The sequence below is a fragment of the Acomys russatus genome, chromosome 5 (genome assembly GCF_903995435.1).
Source record: "Acomys russatus chromosome 5, mAcoRus1.1, whole genome shotgun sequence".
NCBI classification, from domain to species: Eukaryota; Metazoa; Chordata; class Mammalia; order Rodentia; family Muridae; genus Acomys; species Acomys russatus.
The window spans coordinates 29,904,722-29,923,827 of record NC_067141.1 but is presented as its reverse complement, the minus strand read 5'-3'; the positions used below and the strand labels follow the sequence as shown (position 1 = coordinate 29,923,827).

The window sequence follows — 19,106 nt, the reverse complement described above, 5'->3', positions numbered from 1 at the left end:
AATAAATATGAAGAGACTGGCCAGCCTTGTCTTGTACCTGGTTTTAGTGGAAGTATTTTAAGTTTCTGCCCACTTAAACTGATGTTGGCTATTGGCTTGCTGTATATTGACTTTATTGTGTTTAGGTACGAGCCTTGTATCCCTGATCTCTCCAAGACTTTCAACATGAAACGGTGTAGGATTTTGTCAAAAGGTTTTTGCTTTTTTGTTTTGTTTTGTTTTCTGCCATCTAATGAGATCATCATATGGTTTTTTTTTCTTTCAGTTGTTTATATGGTGGATTACGTTGATGGATTTTCATATGTTGAACCAACCCTGCATCGCTGGGATGAATCCTGCTTGATGTTGGTGGATGATGGTTTTTTTAAACCATACATCTTTTTGTTGGTAAGTCGAGGATGCATCAAAATTAAAGCAAAACTTAACAAAGCTACTAGGGAGCAACAAAGGAAGTGAAAATGGAACTAGGCTCAGGACAATTATCAGTTAATGGGCACAGGAAAGAATAGGGGGCAGAGAAGAGTGAGAATGTGCTGAAGATACTAGGGGGGATCTAGTGTTTCTTTCATCTTGCACAAGCTCCTAGGTAAATGAAGAATGGAATAAGATTTCTAAACTCCACTATGTGCGGAAGGGTCATCCTCCCTGTTGGCGTTGTCTCTGTCATTCTCGCCTTCCTTGTCCTCTTTCACATCATCCTTGATCAACTCTAGCTGGTCATCCTCTGTCAGAGGCCATATTTCTGTGGTGTGGCTTAGCCGAGCAGAAGCCAGTCCTTCTGCTTTTCTTTGAACTACGGACCCCTTCTGGGATGAACCATTGTGTTGCTTAAAATGCTAATTCCTTGCTTGAGGAGCCTTGTAGTGCCTGGATGTTTAGATTACCTACCACTGGGAGACACCACTGAGAGAGCTTTTCTAGGCATTGACTTCTTTTCAGCCTGCCTAAGAAGCTTGTGGGGGGAGACTTGTAACAAGAGACTTGCTATATGTTCACTATAAATACTGCACTTCCTTGCAATAAAGCAGAAGCCTTGGTCAGACTGTTCAGCTTGGCTTTCATATCCCCATGTGTCTCTGTTCTTTCCTCTTCAATCTGCGCCCCCTTTCTCAGGTGGACCCTAGTTTGAAATGTCCCGCAGGCCGGGACAATCCTCCATCTTCATTATCGTCATCATCCAGCAGGTCACCCTCCTCAGCAGAGTCATCTGCACCTGCCTCAGCCTCTGTCTTCACATCAGTCACATCCTTCTTCACAGAGGCGCTGCTCTTCTTCAGACTTTTTGTTCTTCATCTCTGCTGGGGATGAGAAGGACAAGTCTGCTGGTTTGCCCTGTTCTTTTTCAAACCCCCCCAAAGCAGGGTTTCCAGCAGAGAATCCACTTTTTGTTTTATCTGAGTCAGCTCCTTCTTAATGGCCTGAAGGTCATCACCTTTCAACCTTCCAGACTTAGAAGAAGATCCCAGTCATCCACTCTTCACATTGAGTCTACTTTGGCCCCTTTCTGAAGTCTTTCCCAATACATGCTGGTGTTTAGAAGACACCACAGCTCGAGCGATAGGAGGAGGGAGAAAGGGGAAGAGGAGGAGGAGGAACATGTGCTGGTTCACTGTACCTCCTGTCATAATTCCCGTTGAAAGTCACAGTCTAAGTGAAATGAGGAACCGTACATCTCCACTGCAGATAGTTTCACACCTGCTTTTCCTTGAATCGTGTATGACTCTGCAGCCAGGTTAATATCTAAATCCTGGCCAGCAATCATCCTGTCATCCTCTCCAGCTACAGCAGCCCAGGCATTTCCTTCATTAACATCTTCAATGAATGCAAACCCCTTATGCACAGAGCAAACCAAAACATTGCTATACTTTGAAAAGATGGCCTCCACATCAGACTTCTTGACCACAAGAGTGTTGAGATTCCTAATGAATACATGGGGATTCATGGGTCGAGGATCTGTCTTGTTGGTAACGTTGCTAGCCATTTCCTTTGATGATAAAATTTCTCAAAAAGCTGAAAATATAGCTGAAGATCAAAAAATATCCCACAAGCAGAAGGAGAGAGAGAAGAGACTGCAGGTCTATGCCAAATTGCCCAGGCTACAGCAAGCAGGGAGCACACTGCCCTTCACTCACCATCTCTTCACAAAAATTATCTATATATTTTAATTGTTCTTTTAACTTATAAAAGTTCTCACTACTATGAATTGCAAAAAATTCTCCAAAAATTGTTGACATCCTCTGTGGCCATCTGCCAAGGTGGGCCTTCCTCTGTGTTTGATGGAGTAAGAAGAGTTTCAGGGTTCTGTGTATTGATGAAAGAAAATATTCTGTGCCCTTGATTTCTTGAATTTATTTCCTTAGTTCTTGAATATCTAATTTCTATAGATATTTTCTAAGCTATGCAGCCTTCAATATCTATTGTACAGAGACAGAAGTGGACATCTCCAATGCTCTCCTTTCCTGCTCCCCACTTTTGAGTGCTATCCCTAGAGCTGTAGAGGATGACACAAACGGTAATAAAGGGGGTAGTGGAGAAGGAAGAGCCAAAGGAGGAGGAAGAGAGCTGACAAAGTGTAGAGAGGTGTCTCCAGACATGGCCAAGCTGCAGAAGCAGCAGTGATGACAGCAACAACAAAGGGTCTGTGTTGCTAAGAGCCTTTTGGTCTTTTTCTCTCTGCTCAGGGCCACAGAGAAGGAGGGTGGGGGGTGTCTCTGGAAACAGGCGAGTAGAGGCCTGAGGGGGTAGGAGTGGTGGATGGGGGTTTTCTAAGAAGGAGAAACTCTTCTCCTCTCTCAGGATCAGTCCTCCACTCAGGGCTCAGAGCTGGAGAATGGGGGAGGAACTCAGCCCATCCCATTCAATTCAAGATTGAAGTGGGATAAAATTGGTGTCCTGTCCCTTTAAAAATAGAAATAAAGATGGAATCTCAGAGTTGTTTGAAATCAAAACAACTCTGAGATTCCATCTTACACCCATCAGAATGGCTAAAATCAAACATTCACGTGACAACACATGCTGGCGAGGATGTGGAGAGAGAGGAACACTCCTTCATTGCTGGTGGGAATGCAAACTAGTACAGCCACTTTGGAAATCTATCTGGTGCTATCTCAGAAAAATGGGAATAGGGCTTCCTCAAGACCCAGCTATTGCACTCCTTGGAATATACCCAGAAGATGCTCCAGCACACAACAAGAAAATTTGTTCAACCATGTTCATAGCAGCCTTATTCATAATAGCCAGAACATGGAAACAGCCTAAGTGTCCATCAGTAGAAGAATGGATAAAGAAACTGTGGTACATATACACTATGGAATACTACTCAGCTATTAAAAATAAGGAATTCCCGAAATTTGTGGACAAATGGATTGAGCTAGAAATGATCATAATGAGTGAGCTAACCCAGAAACAGAAAGACTCAAATGGTATATACTCACTTATAACTGGACACTAGCCCAAGGGGCAGGTCCCATCAAAATCTGCACCTACCAGGAAAGTGGGATAGAGGTGAGAACATCCTATTGAGACTCTAGGTGAGAAAAATATAGGGGATAGGGAAGTAAGTGGATCCAGAGGGTCCTAGAAACCTACAAGAGGAACATTATGATGGGTGGATCTGAGCCCAGGGGTTCTGCTTGATCAAAGGCACCAACCAAGGACAAAACATGCAACCATCATCAAACCCCTACCTAGATCTAACCAAGGGACAGAACATTCTCCACAGTTAAGTGGAGACTGGGGACTGACTTTCACAGGATCTCTGGTGCCCCATATTTGGCCATGTCCCTTTGTTGAGGAGGCCCAATGGCACTCGGAGGAAGGATAGCAGACTACCAAGAAGAGACTTGATACCCTAGCACCATATTCAGGGGGAAGAGGTCCCCCTTGGTCACAGTCATAGGGAAGGGGGATTGGGGTGAAAGTGGGAGGGAGGGAGGAATGGGAGGATGTATGGGATGGGATAGAAAATGAGATGTAATATGAATTATTTTATCTTTCAATAAAAATGTGTTTAAAAAATAAAAATAAAATAAAATAATTGATGGAAAAAAATTGAAATAAAATATACCTCCCACATACCCCACTACTGCCTCTCTCTTCATTATTATCAGCTGCTGCTGGGGTCTCCTGGATTATGTTTTTGATATGTTCTTGGATTCAGTTCATAATTATTTTATTGAGTATTTTTCTTCAAGGTTCATAAAGGAGATTGGTCTGAAGTTATTTTCTTTTGTGAGTCTTTGTGTAGTTTAGGTATCAGGGTGACTGTGGTTTCACTGAATGATTTTTGTCTGTTTCTATTTCATGGACTAGTTTGAGGAGTATTGATATAAGCTATTCTTTGAAAGACTAGCAGAATTCTTGCTAAAACAATCTGGCCCTGGGATTTTTTTTTTTTTTTTTGGGTTGGGAGATTTTAATAACTGCTTATCTTTCTTTGGGGGGGTTATAAGTCTGTATAAATTGTTTACTTAATCTTGATGTAATGTTGGTAAGTGGTATCTATCAAAAAAATCATCCATTTCATTTAGATTTTTCTAATTGTGTGTGAAGTACAGGCATTTGAAATAAGGCCTAATGATTCTTTAGATTTCTTCAATGTCTGTTGTTATGTCCCCATTTTCATTTCTGACTTTTGATAATTTGGATACTGTCTCTCTGCCTTTTAGTTAGTTTGGATAATGGTTTGTCTCTCATTGATTTTATCAAGGAACCAGCATTGGATTTATTGATTCTTTGTATTGTTTGTTCTCTTTGTTTGTAATTTATTGATTTCATCCCTGAGTTTGATTCTTTTTCCTGCTGTCTACCCATCTTGGGAATATGTTTGCTTCTTTTTATTCTAGAGCTTTCAGGTGTACTATCAATTGGTAGGATGAGTCTCTCCAATTTCTTTATCAAGGCACTTAGTGCTATAAACTTTCTTCTTAGCACTGCTTTCATTGTGTCCCATAAGTTTGGGTATGATATGCCTTCGTTTTCATTGAAGTCTAGAAACTCTTGAATTTCTTTATTTTCTCCTTGACCCAATGGTCATTGATAGAAAGTTGTTCAGTTTCCACAGGCTGGTAGGCTTTCTGTTGTTTCTGTTGTTGTTGAAGTCCAGTTCTAATCCATGGTGGTCTGATAAAATATAATGTGTTATTTCACTTTTCTTGTATCTGTTGAGGCTTGCTTTGTGACAGACTGTGGTCAATTTTGGAGAAGGTTCTATGAGGTGTTGAGGAAAAAAAGTATATTCTTTTGTGTTTGGATGGAATGTCCTGTAGATATCTGTTAGGTCCATTTGATTCATAATGTCACCTTTTTATTGTTTCTTTGCTTAGTTTCTCTCTCTTTCTTTCTTTCTTTCTTAAAACCTATTTTTCTTCGTATAATATATTTTTATCATGGTTCCCCCAGCCCTTTTTACTTAATCCACACCTTCCTATTCAGATCCACACCTTTCTTTGTGTCATTAGAAAACAAACAGGCAGGGCTGGAGAGATGGCTCAGTGGTTAAGAGCAGTGTCTGCTCTTCCAGAGGTCTCGAGTTCAATTCCCAGCATCCACATGGTGGCTCACAGCCATCTATAATGTGATCTCATGTCTTCTTCTGGTCTGCAGGGGTATAAGCAGGCAGAGCACTGTATACATAAATTAATAAATATTTTTTTAAAAAAGAAAACAAACAGGCATCTAAGGAATAATAACAAAATAAGGTAAGATGAAACAAAATCAAATCAGAATGGGACAGGAAATCAAATAATCAGAAGAAAAAGAACTAATGAGGAAAGTAAAAGAAACACATATAGAACAGTGAAACACATGTTCACAAACAGAGAAGTTCTATAAAAACACAACTATCCTTAGAAGTGTTCTTTCCCTTGGGGGAAAAAAAAGTAATTTTCATTTACAAGTTGACCTGGGGCCTCCTGCAGGCCTAAATGGGCTGTCTCCAGGTAAGGTTTATATTACAGCTTTGCATATGTATATATTAATTGATATATATTTTTGTGTGATTTATATTCAAAATTTTATCTTCTTTGAAATGGAAACAGACAAATGGGAATGCCCTGTGAAGCCTACCTCATAAAGGACAGGAGAAACACACGCTTTCGCAAATTCGGTGTGCGGAACAAGTCACACAGAGAAGGTTTTGTTTGTGCAGCCTCCAGCTCTTCCTTCATGGTGGTTCTCAGAACCTTTAGCGATGGCACCAAGATACTATTTAGTTCTCAGAAAATGAAGAATATTTTTGTTGCATACTGAGTAGTCACAGAATATCATATCATGAATAATTAGTTCTGTCTTGTTAAAAAAAAAACAGGCATCAAGTAACCTACGGCAGGAATAATTAAAGTGTGAGTGAAGGAATTAAAGGAAACATGTTCTTTCTAGAGATGACCTTTTAAACAGTAGGTGGCCACGGAACGTGGACAGCAAGTAAAGAGCTACTTAGATTCTTGTCCAAATTTCCAGTCAGAACAGAATGATTTTAAATGATAGGGCAATTTAGTACAGTTTTCTGATATGTGCATACTTTTGTTTGTGCATGCCTGAGTGTGTTCATATTGTCTTTTCCTTATTTATTTTGGTTTCATCCTTCTTTTAATCAGCATCCTATAATTAGAAAATGTTTCCACTCGTAAAAATAAAATAGAAAAAATGAATTTAGTTCAGGTGGTGTGTGTGTGTGTGTTTGTGTGTGTGTGTGACTACTATTAAAACAAATACTGGTATGGTGTTCAGATGTTGATTTTCTGGTTGTTGGTATGTTTCATAGGCTGATGGGCTCTAAGTAGATAAAGCTTACCTTTCTTGATAATTCAGGGTGGTGGGCATTTGAAAGTGACTGATAGCCCTTGGTTATGGCTATGCTCCTAGGTCAACCACGATGTGATAAGCCTATACCAAAAATTCCTATCTCAGTATTACCATGCCTGTTCATTGTGATTAACTCAATGTTGAAAATTCATCAGCCAAAATTATTTTTATTCCATTTTGTTTTTTCTGTCATGAACCTTGGTCACAGCAACACAAAAGTAGGCAATAGAATTGGTGCCATAAGGACACTTGTTGCTCTGATAAAACAAACAAGTTGTAGACCATGTATTGTGACTTGGTATTGGATTTGGGGGAGCTTTCAGAAGCAAATGACTGGATCTATGCAAGACTGCAACCCAGCACAGAAAACAGCTGCTGTTGGTTCATGTCTGGCATCCATGGAACATAATGGAACCTTCTGAGCGCCAAAGGAAGTCAGTAGCCCTCAAACAATTTTGTTCATGGCCATAGGTTAGTGTTCACGTCAGCCTCAATAAAAAAAAATGATTTTGTACTTAGTGGGCAGCAGTCATTGAAGAAACACAACTAGTCAAAGGAATGAGAATAAGTGACTATTCAGTGATCATCTCTAAGTGAGAAGTCTCTTTCACCCCTCCCACGGGAAAAGAAATATCAATAAAAAGGAGAAGGATGGACTGTAGGGTCCAAATGAAGTGGTAAAAACAAATGTGTGATTCTAACTTAGAGGCATGCTATAAACATCACACTCTTGAACTTTCATCAGCTGTGATTACATGCACAATATGTGCACAGCGTTCTGCCAATCACTATACCATCTTTGAGAGTCAATGATATATTGAGAGGACACATTCATCACCCCCATCTCTGTCTAACAACATGCGCATAGTTAGCTGTTGTTAATTGTCAGGGCCCGTAAAGCCAGCCTGAGGCTCTGCAGGCAGCTAAGGGTTGCCGAGGGAAAGAGGGACATTTAGTGTACCTATGTGTACGTTGTCTGTGTTCCTATATGTAAATATTTAACATGTTTGTGTAAGCGACCTTAATTAAACATATTAAGTCACAAAAAAGGAGATACAAAATGAGAGCCTGAGGAATAGAAGGCAAAATAAGGAAGACTCTGAGAATTAATAGGAGAGGAATGTGATAAAGGGATGTATAAAGGCATGTATAAAATTTTAGAATTAATTCATTATGTATAAATCATGTGGCTTTATAAAATGTTTAAACGTGAATGATATAGTCAAAGAAGTATTTTTACAAACTCTTTGAGTTAAAGAACTGTATGCAATGGTTTAATGAAATCACACTGTATCCTGGGCACTAACTAATACACATGCCAAGATTGTATATCATTTGTGTCATAATCAACTCCCATCATGCTCACCTCCATGGTTAGGATGTCTCCAGAATCCTTCATTCCATTTATGTGTGCAGCCTTTCTAAGTTCCTCTAAGCCCTTCTGGGGTTTGTTGGTCACAATCAGCCACCGAGCTGACTCTGACAGCCACCTGCTCAAAATGATGTGGACAGAAATTCCCAAGGGGTCATTTTCTAACTAAATTTATGTATAATAGTTTCATTTTAAAATGTAATACCTATAAATTATTCGGTTATAACAAAAATCCATATCATGAAGTACATTTCCTAGTAAAATGGGAAAAATCAATTATGCATTGTACTTGAACTTCTGGAATGCAGACCTGGATCCACACTGCTCTGTCCCCCTCACCTAGATATATTTTTTAATGGAGGACATAAAACTAGAATGTGGGGGGTATTTCTTGAGACAATTGCCAAATTCCTTGTTAGGTTATAGAGAGTTAAGAACTCATGAATAAATTCTGTTCACTAGTTATATCACCCAGAGCAGTAATTATGTCAAGGATACATTGTTTTTCAGACATGACAGGAATGACACATATATTAATTTACAAAGCCTATGACAAATGCATTTCATGTGTCATGATTCCATGGACATGGTCACCCCATCATTTCAAAACATAAAGGAGGAAAGAAAGCTCTTACCTTGTGGGTATAAAGAAGAAAAATATTGGCACAGACATTACCAACTGTAGGTGGTACCAGTTTCGAAATGCAAATGCCAGGCCCGCCATTACCATGACTCCAAAATTAGTAACACATGAGAACAATGTTGTCATCAAGGCTTGGAATTGAGGGCTTGTCCATTCTACCACTGAAAAGAAAAAAAATGAATCTTGACTTCTAAGAAAGTTGGGAAGGACATCTGCATCATCAAAAGCTTGGACAATCAAAAGGTATGACTTACTGAGCAAAACACTATTTGTGCCTAAGAGTAAGACACAAACACCTGCCAGGAAGCGCAGCAAGCAGTAGATGAAGAAGGTGGGAGCCAAAGCTGCACAGGTCCCCACGATGGCCATTTGCAGTAAAGCAAATTTGAAGATTAATCTCCTCCCAAACCTGAGGAAAAGACAAAGATTCCATCAGGGAAACAATGCAGTTGTTGTTGTTTCAAAAACTAACAGAGGGGCAGCACTCTGTCTCATCCCCTGGTTTAACTCTTCTCTTCTTTCTGAACCATGTTCTGCCATGTGTCTAACCCCTTTCGAACATCTCCCATGTCTAATAAGATGCTAGTTCTGTGTCAAAAACAACACACGGATTTTTGAGCCCTAACAAAAATATCTGTTTGTGTTTAGTGATCTCTAGGGTCAAAGGCACGATTTGAGAAACATAATCTTCAATTACCACTTTTTTTAGTTAATTAGTTAAAAATTAATTAATTAGCATCCCGATGGCATGTCTCCCAAGCTCCACTTAATGTCTGGCTCTAGGTTTCGGCATCTGTTTCCAGCAGTTGCTAGATGAAGCCTCTCAGATGACAGTTATGCTGGAATCCTGTCTACAAGCATAGTAGAATATCATTAATTAGGATAGGGCTGGGCCCTCTGCCATGGCATGAGTCTCAAGCCAGGCTGGTTATTGGTTTAGCCTCTCCCTCGGTCTCTGCTCTAGGTTCACCCGCGTCTTTTGTAGGCAGGACAAATTGTGGGTCGAAGGTCTTGTTGCTGGGTTGATGTCCCAATCCTTCCACGGGAAGTCCTTTCTGGTTGCTGAAGATGTTCCTTTCAGGTTTCATATCCACAATTGCTAGGAGTCTTAGCTAGGATCGCCCTCATAGATTTCTAGGAGTTTCCATTGCCCTAGGTTTCTAGTTCATCCCAGAGAAGCCCTCCCACCATTCCAGTTGTCTCTCCCCTCCAGTATCCCACACACACCTGACCACTCCTGTTCCCATCCCCAACCCCTTCCCCACCTGATTCCTTCCCTCCATCCCCCACTATATCTATTCTATTTTCCCTACTCAGTGAGGTTCAAGTGTTCCCCCTTTGACCCTCCTTGTTACTCAGCTTTTTTTTGTTGTTGTTGTTGTTGGTCTGTGGATTGTGGCATGGTTGTCCTGCACTTTATGTATAATATTCGCTTATAAGTGAGTACATGCCATGTTTGTCTTTCGGAGTCTGAGTTACCTCACTCAGGGAGCTCTTTTCTAGTTCCACCCATTTGCCTATAAATTTCATGATGACATTGTTTTTGACAGATGAATAATAGTCCATTGTATAATTCCACTGCACTGCATGTTCTTTATCTACTCTTCAGGTGAGGGACATTTAGGTTTTTTCCAGCCTCTGGCTATTATGAATAAAGCTGCTATGAATATGGATGAGAAAGTGTCCTTGTAGTATGGGAAAGCATCTTTTGGGTAAATGTCCGGGAGTGGTATAGCTGGGTCTTCAGATAGAGCTATTCTCAGTTTCCTGAGAATCCAGATAGATTTCCAAAGTGGTTGTACAAGTTTACACTCCCACCAGTACCAGTCATAGAGGACTGTTTTCCTTGCTCAACATCCTTGCCAGTGTGTGTTTTCCCTTGATTTTTTTTATTTTAGCCATTCTAAGGGTTTTAAGAAGGAATCTCAAAAAAAAAAAAGAAAAAAAAAAGGAATCTCAGAGTTGTTTTGATTTGTATTTCCCTGATGACTAAGAATGTTGTGGTTTATTAAGTGCTTCTCAGCCATCGGAGATTCTTCTGTTGAGAATTATCTGTTTAACTCTGTGCCCCATTTCTAAATTGGGTTATTCGGTTTGTCAATATCTAGTCTCTTGAGTTCTTTATATATTTTGGATATCAGCTCTCTGCATGAGGTAAGGTTGGTGAAGATCTTTTCCCATTCTGCAGGTTGCCATGTTATCCTCCTGACAGTGTCCTTTGCACTACAGAAACTTTTCAGTTTCATTTGGTTCCACTTATTAATGTTGATCTTAGAGCTTGAGCTATAGATATTCCGTTCAAGAAGTTGTCTCCTGTGCCAATGCATTCAAGGTTATTCCCTACTTTTTCTTCTTCTATCAGATTTAGTGTATCCTGTTTTATGTTGAGGTCCTTGATCCACTTAAACTTGAGCTTTGTGCAGGATGATAGATATGGATTTATTTGTATTTTTCTACGTTCAGAAATCTAGTTAGACTAGCAACATTTGTTGATGATGGGTTTTTTTTTAGTTATGTTGTTTTGGGTTCTTTTCAAAAATCAAGTGTCCGTAGTGTGTGGGTTTACACGTGGGTCTTCTATTTGACTCCATATATCAGCCACTCTGTTTTTGACCATGCCATGTGGTTTTCACTACTATCACTCTGTAGTACAGCTTGAAGTGAAGGATGCTGATAGCTCTGGATTTTTTTTTTTGTACAAGACTGTTTTAACTACTGTGGGGGTTTTATTTTTCCACATGATGCTGAATATTTTCCTTTCAAGGTCTAAAAAGAATTGTGTTGGAATTTTCATTGAAATTGTGTTGAATCTGTAGCTATTTTTGGTAGGATGACTGCTTTTACTATGTTAATCCCACAACTCCATGAGTATGGGCAATCTTTCCATTTTTTGATATCATCTTCAATTTTCTGGTTGTATTGGTGTGGCCTTGTTGGGGAAGTACATCACTGGGAGATAGGCTTTGGTATCTTAGAAGCTAAAGCTGGGCTCGTGACTGTCTGTGGATCCAAATGTAGAACTCTCAGCTACCTCTGCAGCACCATGTCCTCCTGTACTCCACCATGCTTCCCCCATGATGACAATGGACTAAACCTCTGAACTATAAGCCAGCTCCAATTAAATGTTTTCCTTTACAAAAGTGGCCTTAGTCATGGTGTCTCTTCCCACCAATATATCCCTTAACTAAGACAGAAGTTGTTACCAGGAATGGGTATTGCTGTGATAGGGATGGCCGTGCTTCTTGTTCCTAGAATATGGGTCTTGGGACTTTGGATTAGGAGAGCAGTAAAATTCTTTAGGTGTGGTGGCTTAATGAACAATGCTACTAAGAACTAGGGAAGGAAACAGAGATGTTTATTGTGATTTGAACTGTGGGAGCCCAGATCAAGAGATTTCAGAGATGATGACTATCAGGATGTGGTGTGGTGATCATTCTAGTGATATTTTGGTGAGAAAGAAACTAAATGGAGAAATAACGAAATGAATAGATGTCATGAATCAAATGGACCTAACATATCGGCAGAACATTTCACCCAAACACAAAATGATATACCATCTTACAACCTTCTGTAAAATTGATCATATACTTGGTCACAAAGCAAATCTCAACAGATACAAGAAGATCAAAATAACCTCTTGCATCTTATCAGATAACCGTGGATTAAAGCTGAAACTCAGCAACAACAGAAACAACAGAAAGCCTACAAACTCATAGAAACTGAACAATTCCCTACTCAATGACATCTGGGTCAGGCAAGAAAGGAAGAGAGAATTCGAAGATTTTCTAGAATTGAATGAAAATTAAGGTACCACATACCCAAACTTATGGGACACAATGAAAGCAGTGCTAAGAGGAAAGTTCATAGCACTAAGCACCACATTAGAAAAATTGGAGAGATACCAACCATACTAGCAAATTAACAACACACCTGAAAGATCTAGAACAAAAGGAAGCAGACACACTCAAGAAGATAGCTGGAAATTATCAAACTCAGGCCTGAAGTGAATAAATTAGAAACAAAGAGAACAGTTAAAAAACTAAGAGCTGGTTCTTTGAGAAAATTGGCTAGATAGATAGACAAACCTTAGCCAAACTAATGAAAATGCAGATGGAGAGTACTCAAATCAACAAAATCATAAATTAAAAGGGAGACATAATGACAGACACCAAGGATATCCAAAGGATCATTAGGTCTAATTTTAAAAGCCTATATGTCACAAAATTTGAAAATCTAAATGAAATGGACAATTTTCTTGATAGCTACCAATTACCAAAATTGAATCAAGATAAGGTAAACAAATCAATTAGTCCTATATCTCCTAAGGAAATAGAAACAGTCATCAAAACTCTCTTAACAACAACAAAAAAAACCCAAGGCCAGATGGAGTCAATGCAGAATTCTACCAAACCTTCAAATAAGAGTTAATACCAATTCTCTTCAAACTAGTCCACAAAATAGAAACAGAAAGAATATTACCAAACTCATTCTATGAAGCACAGCCACCTTGATACCTAAACCATAAAAAGACCAAGAAGGAAAATGGATTAAAGACCTCAATGTAAAAATCAGACACACTAGATCTCTTAAAAGAAAAAGTGGGGAAGAACCTTAAACTCATTGGCACAGGAGACAACTTCCTGAACAGAACACCAATTGCTCAGCCTCTAAGAGCAACAGTTAATAAATGGGACCTCATGAAACTGAAAAGCTCTGTAAGGTAAAGGACACTGTCAACAGAACAAAATGACATCCTACTGCTTGGGAAAAGATCGTCACCAACCCTAACTCTGACAGAAAGTTAATATCCAAAATATATAAATTACTCAAGAAATTAAACACCATCAAACTAAATAACCCAATTTAAAAATGGGGGACAGTGATAAACAGAGAATTCTTAACAGAGAAATATTGAATGGCTGAGAAACACTTTTTTAAAATGTTGAAGGTCCCTAGTCATCAGGGAAATGCAAGTCAAAAAGACTCTGAGATTCCTTCTTACACCCATCAGGATGGCTTAGATCAAAAACTGAAGTGACAGCTTATACTGGCAAGGATGTGGAGAAAGGGGAAATCTCCTCCATTGCTAGTAGGAGTACAAACTTGTACAATTACATTGGAAATCAATCTGGCACTTTCTCAGAAAACTTGGAATAGCTCTACCTCAAGACCCAGCTATACCACTCCTAGGAATATACCCAAAAGATGCTCCACCATACAACAAGGACATTTGCTCAACTATGTTCATAGCAGCTTTATTCATAATAGCCAGAATCTGGAAACAATCCAGATGTCCCTCAACTGAAGAATGGATAAAGAAGCTATGGTACACTTACACAATGGAATACTACTCAGCTATTAAAAACAAAGACATCGTGAAATTTGCAGGCAAATGGATGGAACTAGAAAAGAGCATCCTGAGTGAGTTAGCCCAGACCCAGAAAGACAGGCCTGGTTTATACTCACTTATAAGCAGATATTAGCCTCATAATACTGAATAACCACACTACAATACACAGACCTAAAGAAGCTAAATAGCCAGGAGAACCGTAGGGAGAACATTTGACTCTCATTCAGAAGGGCAAATAGAATAGACACTGGAACCAGTTGAAGAGAAGGAACAGAATAGGAGCCTACCATAGAGGTCCTCTGAAAGACTCGCCCAGTAGGGGATCTAAGCAGATGCTGAAACTCATAGCCAAACTTCAGGGCGGAGTGCAGGGAGTCTTATGGAAGAGTTGGAGATTACAGGACCTGGAGGGGACAGAATCTCCACAAAGAGACAAATGTATCGAACAAATCTGGGTGGAGGAGATGCAGAGACTGACGCACCAACCGAGGACCATGTATGGTGAAGACCAAAACCTCTGCTCAGATGTAGTAGATGGGCAGCATTGTCTCCTTATGGGTCCCACAATATGGGGAGGGGATCAGGGACTACTTCTGATTGGACTCTGGTGCCCAATCATGGATCACTCTCCCCGGTGGGGCGGCCTTGCCAGGCCACAAAGGAAGAGGATGCAGACAATCCAGGTGAGACTTGATAGGCTGAGATCAGAAGTGAGGAGGGCCCCCCTTTTCTGAGGACTAGGGGAGGGGGAAGGGGCAAGAGAGGGCAGGTGGGACTGGGAGGCACCAAGGTAGGGGCCTACAATCATGATGTAAAGTGAACCCATTTTTTTGGTCTTTTAAAGATTTTAAAGATTTCATAAAATTTTAATTGTACGTTTCTTTGTGGTACAGTGTAATGGTAGTTTAATATATGTATACAATGCATATCGATCAAACCAAAATAGCTACATTTCCATATTTTTTAATGTTATTATTTTATTCAGATTACAACTCAATTGTTATCCCATCACTTGTATCCTCCCATTCCTCCCTCCCTCCTGCTTTCACCCTACTCCCCTCCCCTAGGTCTATGACTGATGGGGACCTCTTCCCCTACTATATGGTCATAGGCTATTAAGTCTCATCTTGGTAGCCTGCTTATTCTTTCTTTGAGTGCCACCAGGCCTCCCCACCAAAAGGAAGGTGGTCAAATATGGAGCACCAGAGTTCATGTCAAAGTCAGTCCCCGCTCTCCACATAACTGTGGAGAATGTCCTGTCCATTGGGAGACCTTAGAGAAGAGAGTAAGCAACACAGAAGTGAGCTTCTCTAATAGAATCCAAGAAACAAGTGAACCCAGTTTTTAAAAAATAGAGTCTGGAGAGATGTCTCAGCCCTTAAGAGAACTGACTGCTCTTCCAGAGGACCCGGGTTCAATTCTTAGCACCCATATAGCAGCTCACAACTGTCTGTAACTTCAAGATCTATCACCTTCACACAGACATACATTCAAGCAAAACACAAATGCACATAAAATAAAAATTTTTGAATCCTAAAAAATAATAATAAAAAATAGATGAGTCTCAGAAGTGACTTTGAACTTTGGACTTTTAAGTAACGCTGATATTGTAAGTGACCATGACGACTTTTTTAGTTGCTCTAAATGCATTTCGTATTATGAAATAAATTGCAAGCCTATGAGAAACATGGAGTTGAATGTGTTGGTTTGAGTGAAAATGTTCCCCATAGGCCTATAGGGAGTGGCATTATTAGATCTGAATTTGTTAGAGCAAGAGTTGCCTTGTTGGAGAAAGTGTGTCACAGGGTGGTTGGCTTTGAGGTTTCCAAAGCTCAAACCAGACCCAGTGGGTCTTTCTTGCTGCTGCCTGTGGATCCAGATGTAGAAATCTCAGTTATCTCTCCAGCACCATATCTGCCTGCATGCTACCATGCTTCCTGCCATGATAATGAACTAAACCTCTAAACTGTAACCCAGCCCCAATTTAATGCCTTCCTTCATAAGAGCTGCCATGGCCATGGTGTCTCTAAACAGCAATAGACACTCTAACTAAGACACATGACTTCTAGCTGTTGAAAATACTAAAATGTAGAGAAAGGTGTAAAGAATAGATACTCACCTGTCTGATAAGTAGCCACCCACAAAATTTCCTGTCAAGGTGCCAAGAAAGAATATAAATTTAGCCACTGAAGTCAATGTCTGAGATCCACACACCAGGTCCCACTGGAAGAGAAAACCAGCATGGCAGTCTGTCAGTGTAATTTGTTTGAATTCTTCAACATGAGATTCCATTTCCATTGTACCAGCCCTCATCTTCCTCTCCAGCTCTCCTTTTTTGTTTGTTTGTTTGTTTGTTTGTTTTTTGGGTTTTTTTTTTTTTGAGACAGGATCTCTCTGTGTAGCCTTGATTAAAGGCATGCGCCACCACCACCAGGCCACCAGCTCTCCTTTTTATCACCACCTGACTTCTACCATTTAGTCTCAGCTTGAGCAAACCTGGTTCCAGGAATCTTCCTACACTTCTGTGGGTTATGATAGGGACTTGTAACCTATACCAAGAAGTTCTCATATGTGGCCACACAGTGCAATGATCCTTTATCAATTTCTGTTCTTGCTGGGTCCTATACATCAGCACAGCCTCCTTGATGGCTCCTCCTAGAGTAGAGCCAATTAGAGCCTGGTCACTGTTTTTGTTTTATTTATTTACTGGTATACTTATGGCAATACTGAGGATAGAACTTAGAGCTCATGCATGGGTGTAGTGTACTACGAATTACCCACATTCTAGTCTATAAGGAAATATAAACTCCTGTCATGTTTGGGGTTTTTTTTTCCTCAGGGCTGAATGTTGGGCCTCACAAGTGCTGCAGATGCATTATGTCATGGACCTACATTTCTCAGTATCACTGTCAGGTGTTCATTCTTCTAGGTGCATTAAGTTAGAAATCAAAGCTGAATAATTCTGACTTGTCACAATACATGAACACTTTATTTAAACTAATTTGACACACAAGAAATATTTCTTTCAAATACATTTTTCTTATTAGTGTTTATTTTTAGAAATTTTATACACATATACACTTCACTATGATAATGTCCAACATTTGTGTGCTCCACAACTTCCTCCAAGATGCCTGAACACATTCCTCTCTAAACCTCATGTTCTTTTTTCCTTTTTTCATAATCTACTCTTTGGTTAATGTTGCCTATATGTGCACTGGAGCACAGGCAACCTGGTATTGACCATGTCTCTAAAGTAAGAAAATAGTTCCTATAGGTGAGGTCTCCTGAGCTTTGCTCCAATCTGTGTTAGAATTTTGATTGGCTTGCTCTTGTTCTGGTCTTGGGAAAGTTTCTGTGAGTTCGCCTATAAGGATGTTTCCCCCTCTTTCAAATTCTTTCTATTGTTATTAAATTTTTTATACTAAAATATAATCACCCCCTCAGTCACAGTCATAGGGGAGGGGAGTAGGGTGAAATCAGGAGGGAGGGAGGAATGGGAGGATACAAGGGATGGGATAACTATTGAGATATAATATGAATGAATTAATTTTTTAAATTAGTAATAAATAAATAAATAAAATATAATCACACTACTTCCCTTCTGTGGTGGTTTGAATAGGTATGTCCCCCATAGGCTCACATGTTTGAATGCCATGCCCTTAGGGCATTGCTGGAGTATGACTTTGTTGGGGAAAGTGTGTCATCATGGGGGCAGGCTTTGGGGTCTCCTATGCTCAAGTTATACCCAGTATGGAACACACTCTTTCTGCTACTTGCAGATGTAGAACTCTCAGGGCATTGTCCAACACCATGCCCTCCTGAATACCACCATGTTTCCCACCATTAAACCTCTGAATTGTAATCCAGTCCCAGTCGTGGTGTCTATTCCCAGCAATAAAACCCTAAGTTAGGAGATGGTGTACCAAAGACTTAGGTATAATAGCTATAATAGGTCTCACCATGCTTCTGTTTGGAGGAATGTATATTTTCAAACTTTGCATTAGGAAAGCACTGGAATGCTTTAAGTGGAACTTAATGGCCAATACTGGTAGGAACATGGAAGACCGTAATGCTGAGGGCAATTTGACTATGCAGGCCTGGCTCAAGAAGTTTCAAAGGAGAATAATGTTAGTGTGTGTCCTAGAGACTATTCTTGTGATGTATTTTGAAAAGAATGTGGCTGCTTTTTGCCTTTGTCTTATGACTCTGCCTGGGGCTAAATGTCATCTCTCACTTCCAGCAGGCTGGTCAAAGGTCCCAAAGTCCCGTTTCTTGCTCATGGGCAGCTTAGAGGTTTCTTTGCTCGGGGGCACAGCTTAGAGTGTTCAAGGTGAGGCCAATGGCCTGGGCCCTAGGTGGAGTTCAGCATGAAGACAGCAGGATGATGGAGCGGGCCCAAGCAGCTGTAAAGGCAGTTCTACCATCACTGCCTGACCACGGGGTGTGCAGTGGCAGTTCCCACCAGAATAGATGGAGTCTCATATGGCATTGTGAAGGAATGGAGAGCAAGAGAGCACAAGCAAGCTAGCCAACCTTTATTTATAAACCTTGGGCAGTAGGGAGGGGGTTGAGGGTGAAATTATCTGATTTGCTAGGTCTAAGGGTGGCAGGGTACTTAAGCTACATATAGTGGTACAGTGTCTCATTTACATGCAGTAACATGGGGCCCAATCACAAGAAGGAGAAAACAGCACTTAATTATCCTGTATGTAAAGGGATAACTTCTAGGTACTATTAAAGGTCATTTGCTGCATGCTAGCATCTCCTTGGCATTGGGTAGGGCACTTCTAGGGATTTGCTGAATAAATTCCTTATAAGGAGAGGGTTGGGCCTGTAATCTTCCCTGAGGGCTATGTGACACTCCTTACAAGATCTGGGGTTACCAGATCAGGTGTGGTGGGAACCCTGCTGAGAAAAGGGAATCCACCATCCTA

At 40.2% G+C, this 19,106-nt stretch overlaps 2 protein-coding genes and 1 pseudogene across 2 annotated transcripts in view; all 3 read right to left on the bottom strand.

Moving 5' to 3' along the window:
- Positions 1 to 19,106, bottom strand: part of Macrod1 (mono-ADP ribosylhydrolase 1) — an 899,697-nt gene that overhangs the window by 243,557 nt on the left and 637,034 nt on the right. The window lies entirely within an intron of this gene.
- Positions 1 to 19,106, bottom strand: part of LOC127189308 (solute carrier family 22 member 19-like) — a 31,568-nt gene that overhangs the window by 9,776 nt on the left and 2,686 nt on the right. Inside the window, exons 2-6 of the mRNA XM_051146053.1 lie at positions 16,289 to 16,392; positions 9,074 to 9,228; positions 8,812 to 8,980; positions 8,171 to 8,294; positions 6,067 to 6,182 (exon numbers count right to left, since the gene is read on the bottom strand). Coding sequence (XP_051002010.1) covers positions 6,067 to 6,182; positions 8,171 to 8,294; positions 8,812 to 8,980; positions 9,074 to 9,228; positions 16,289 to 16,392 — 668 coding nt within the window. The remainder of the gene's footprint in view (positions 1 to 6,066; positions 6,183 to 8,170; positions 8,295 to 8,811; positions 8,981 to 9,073; positions 9,229 to 16,288; positions 16,393 to 19,106) is intronic.
- Positions 612 to 1,981, bottom strand: LOC127190131 (heterogeneous nuclear ribonucleoprotein C-like; annotated as a pseudogene).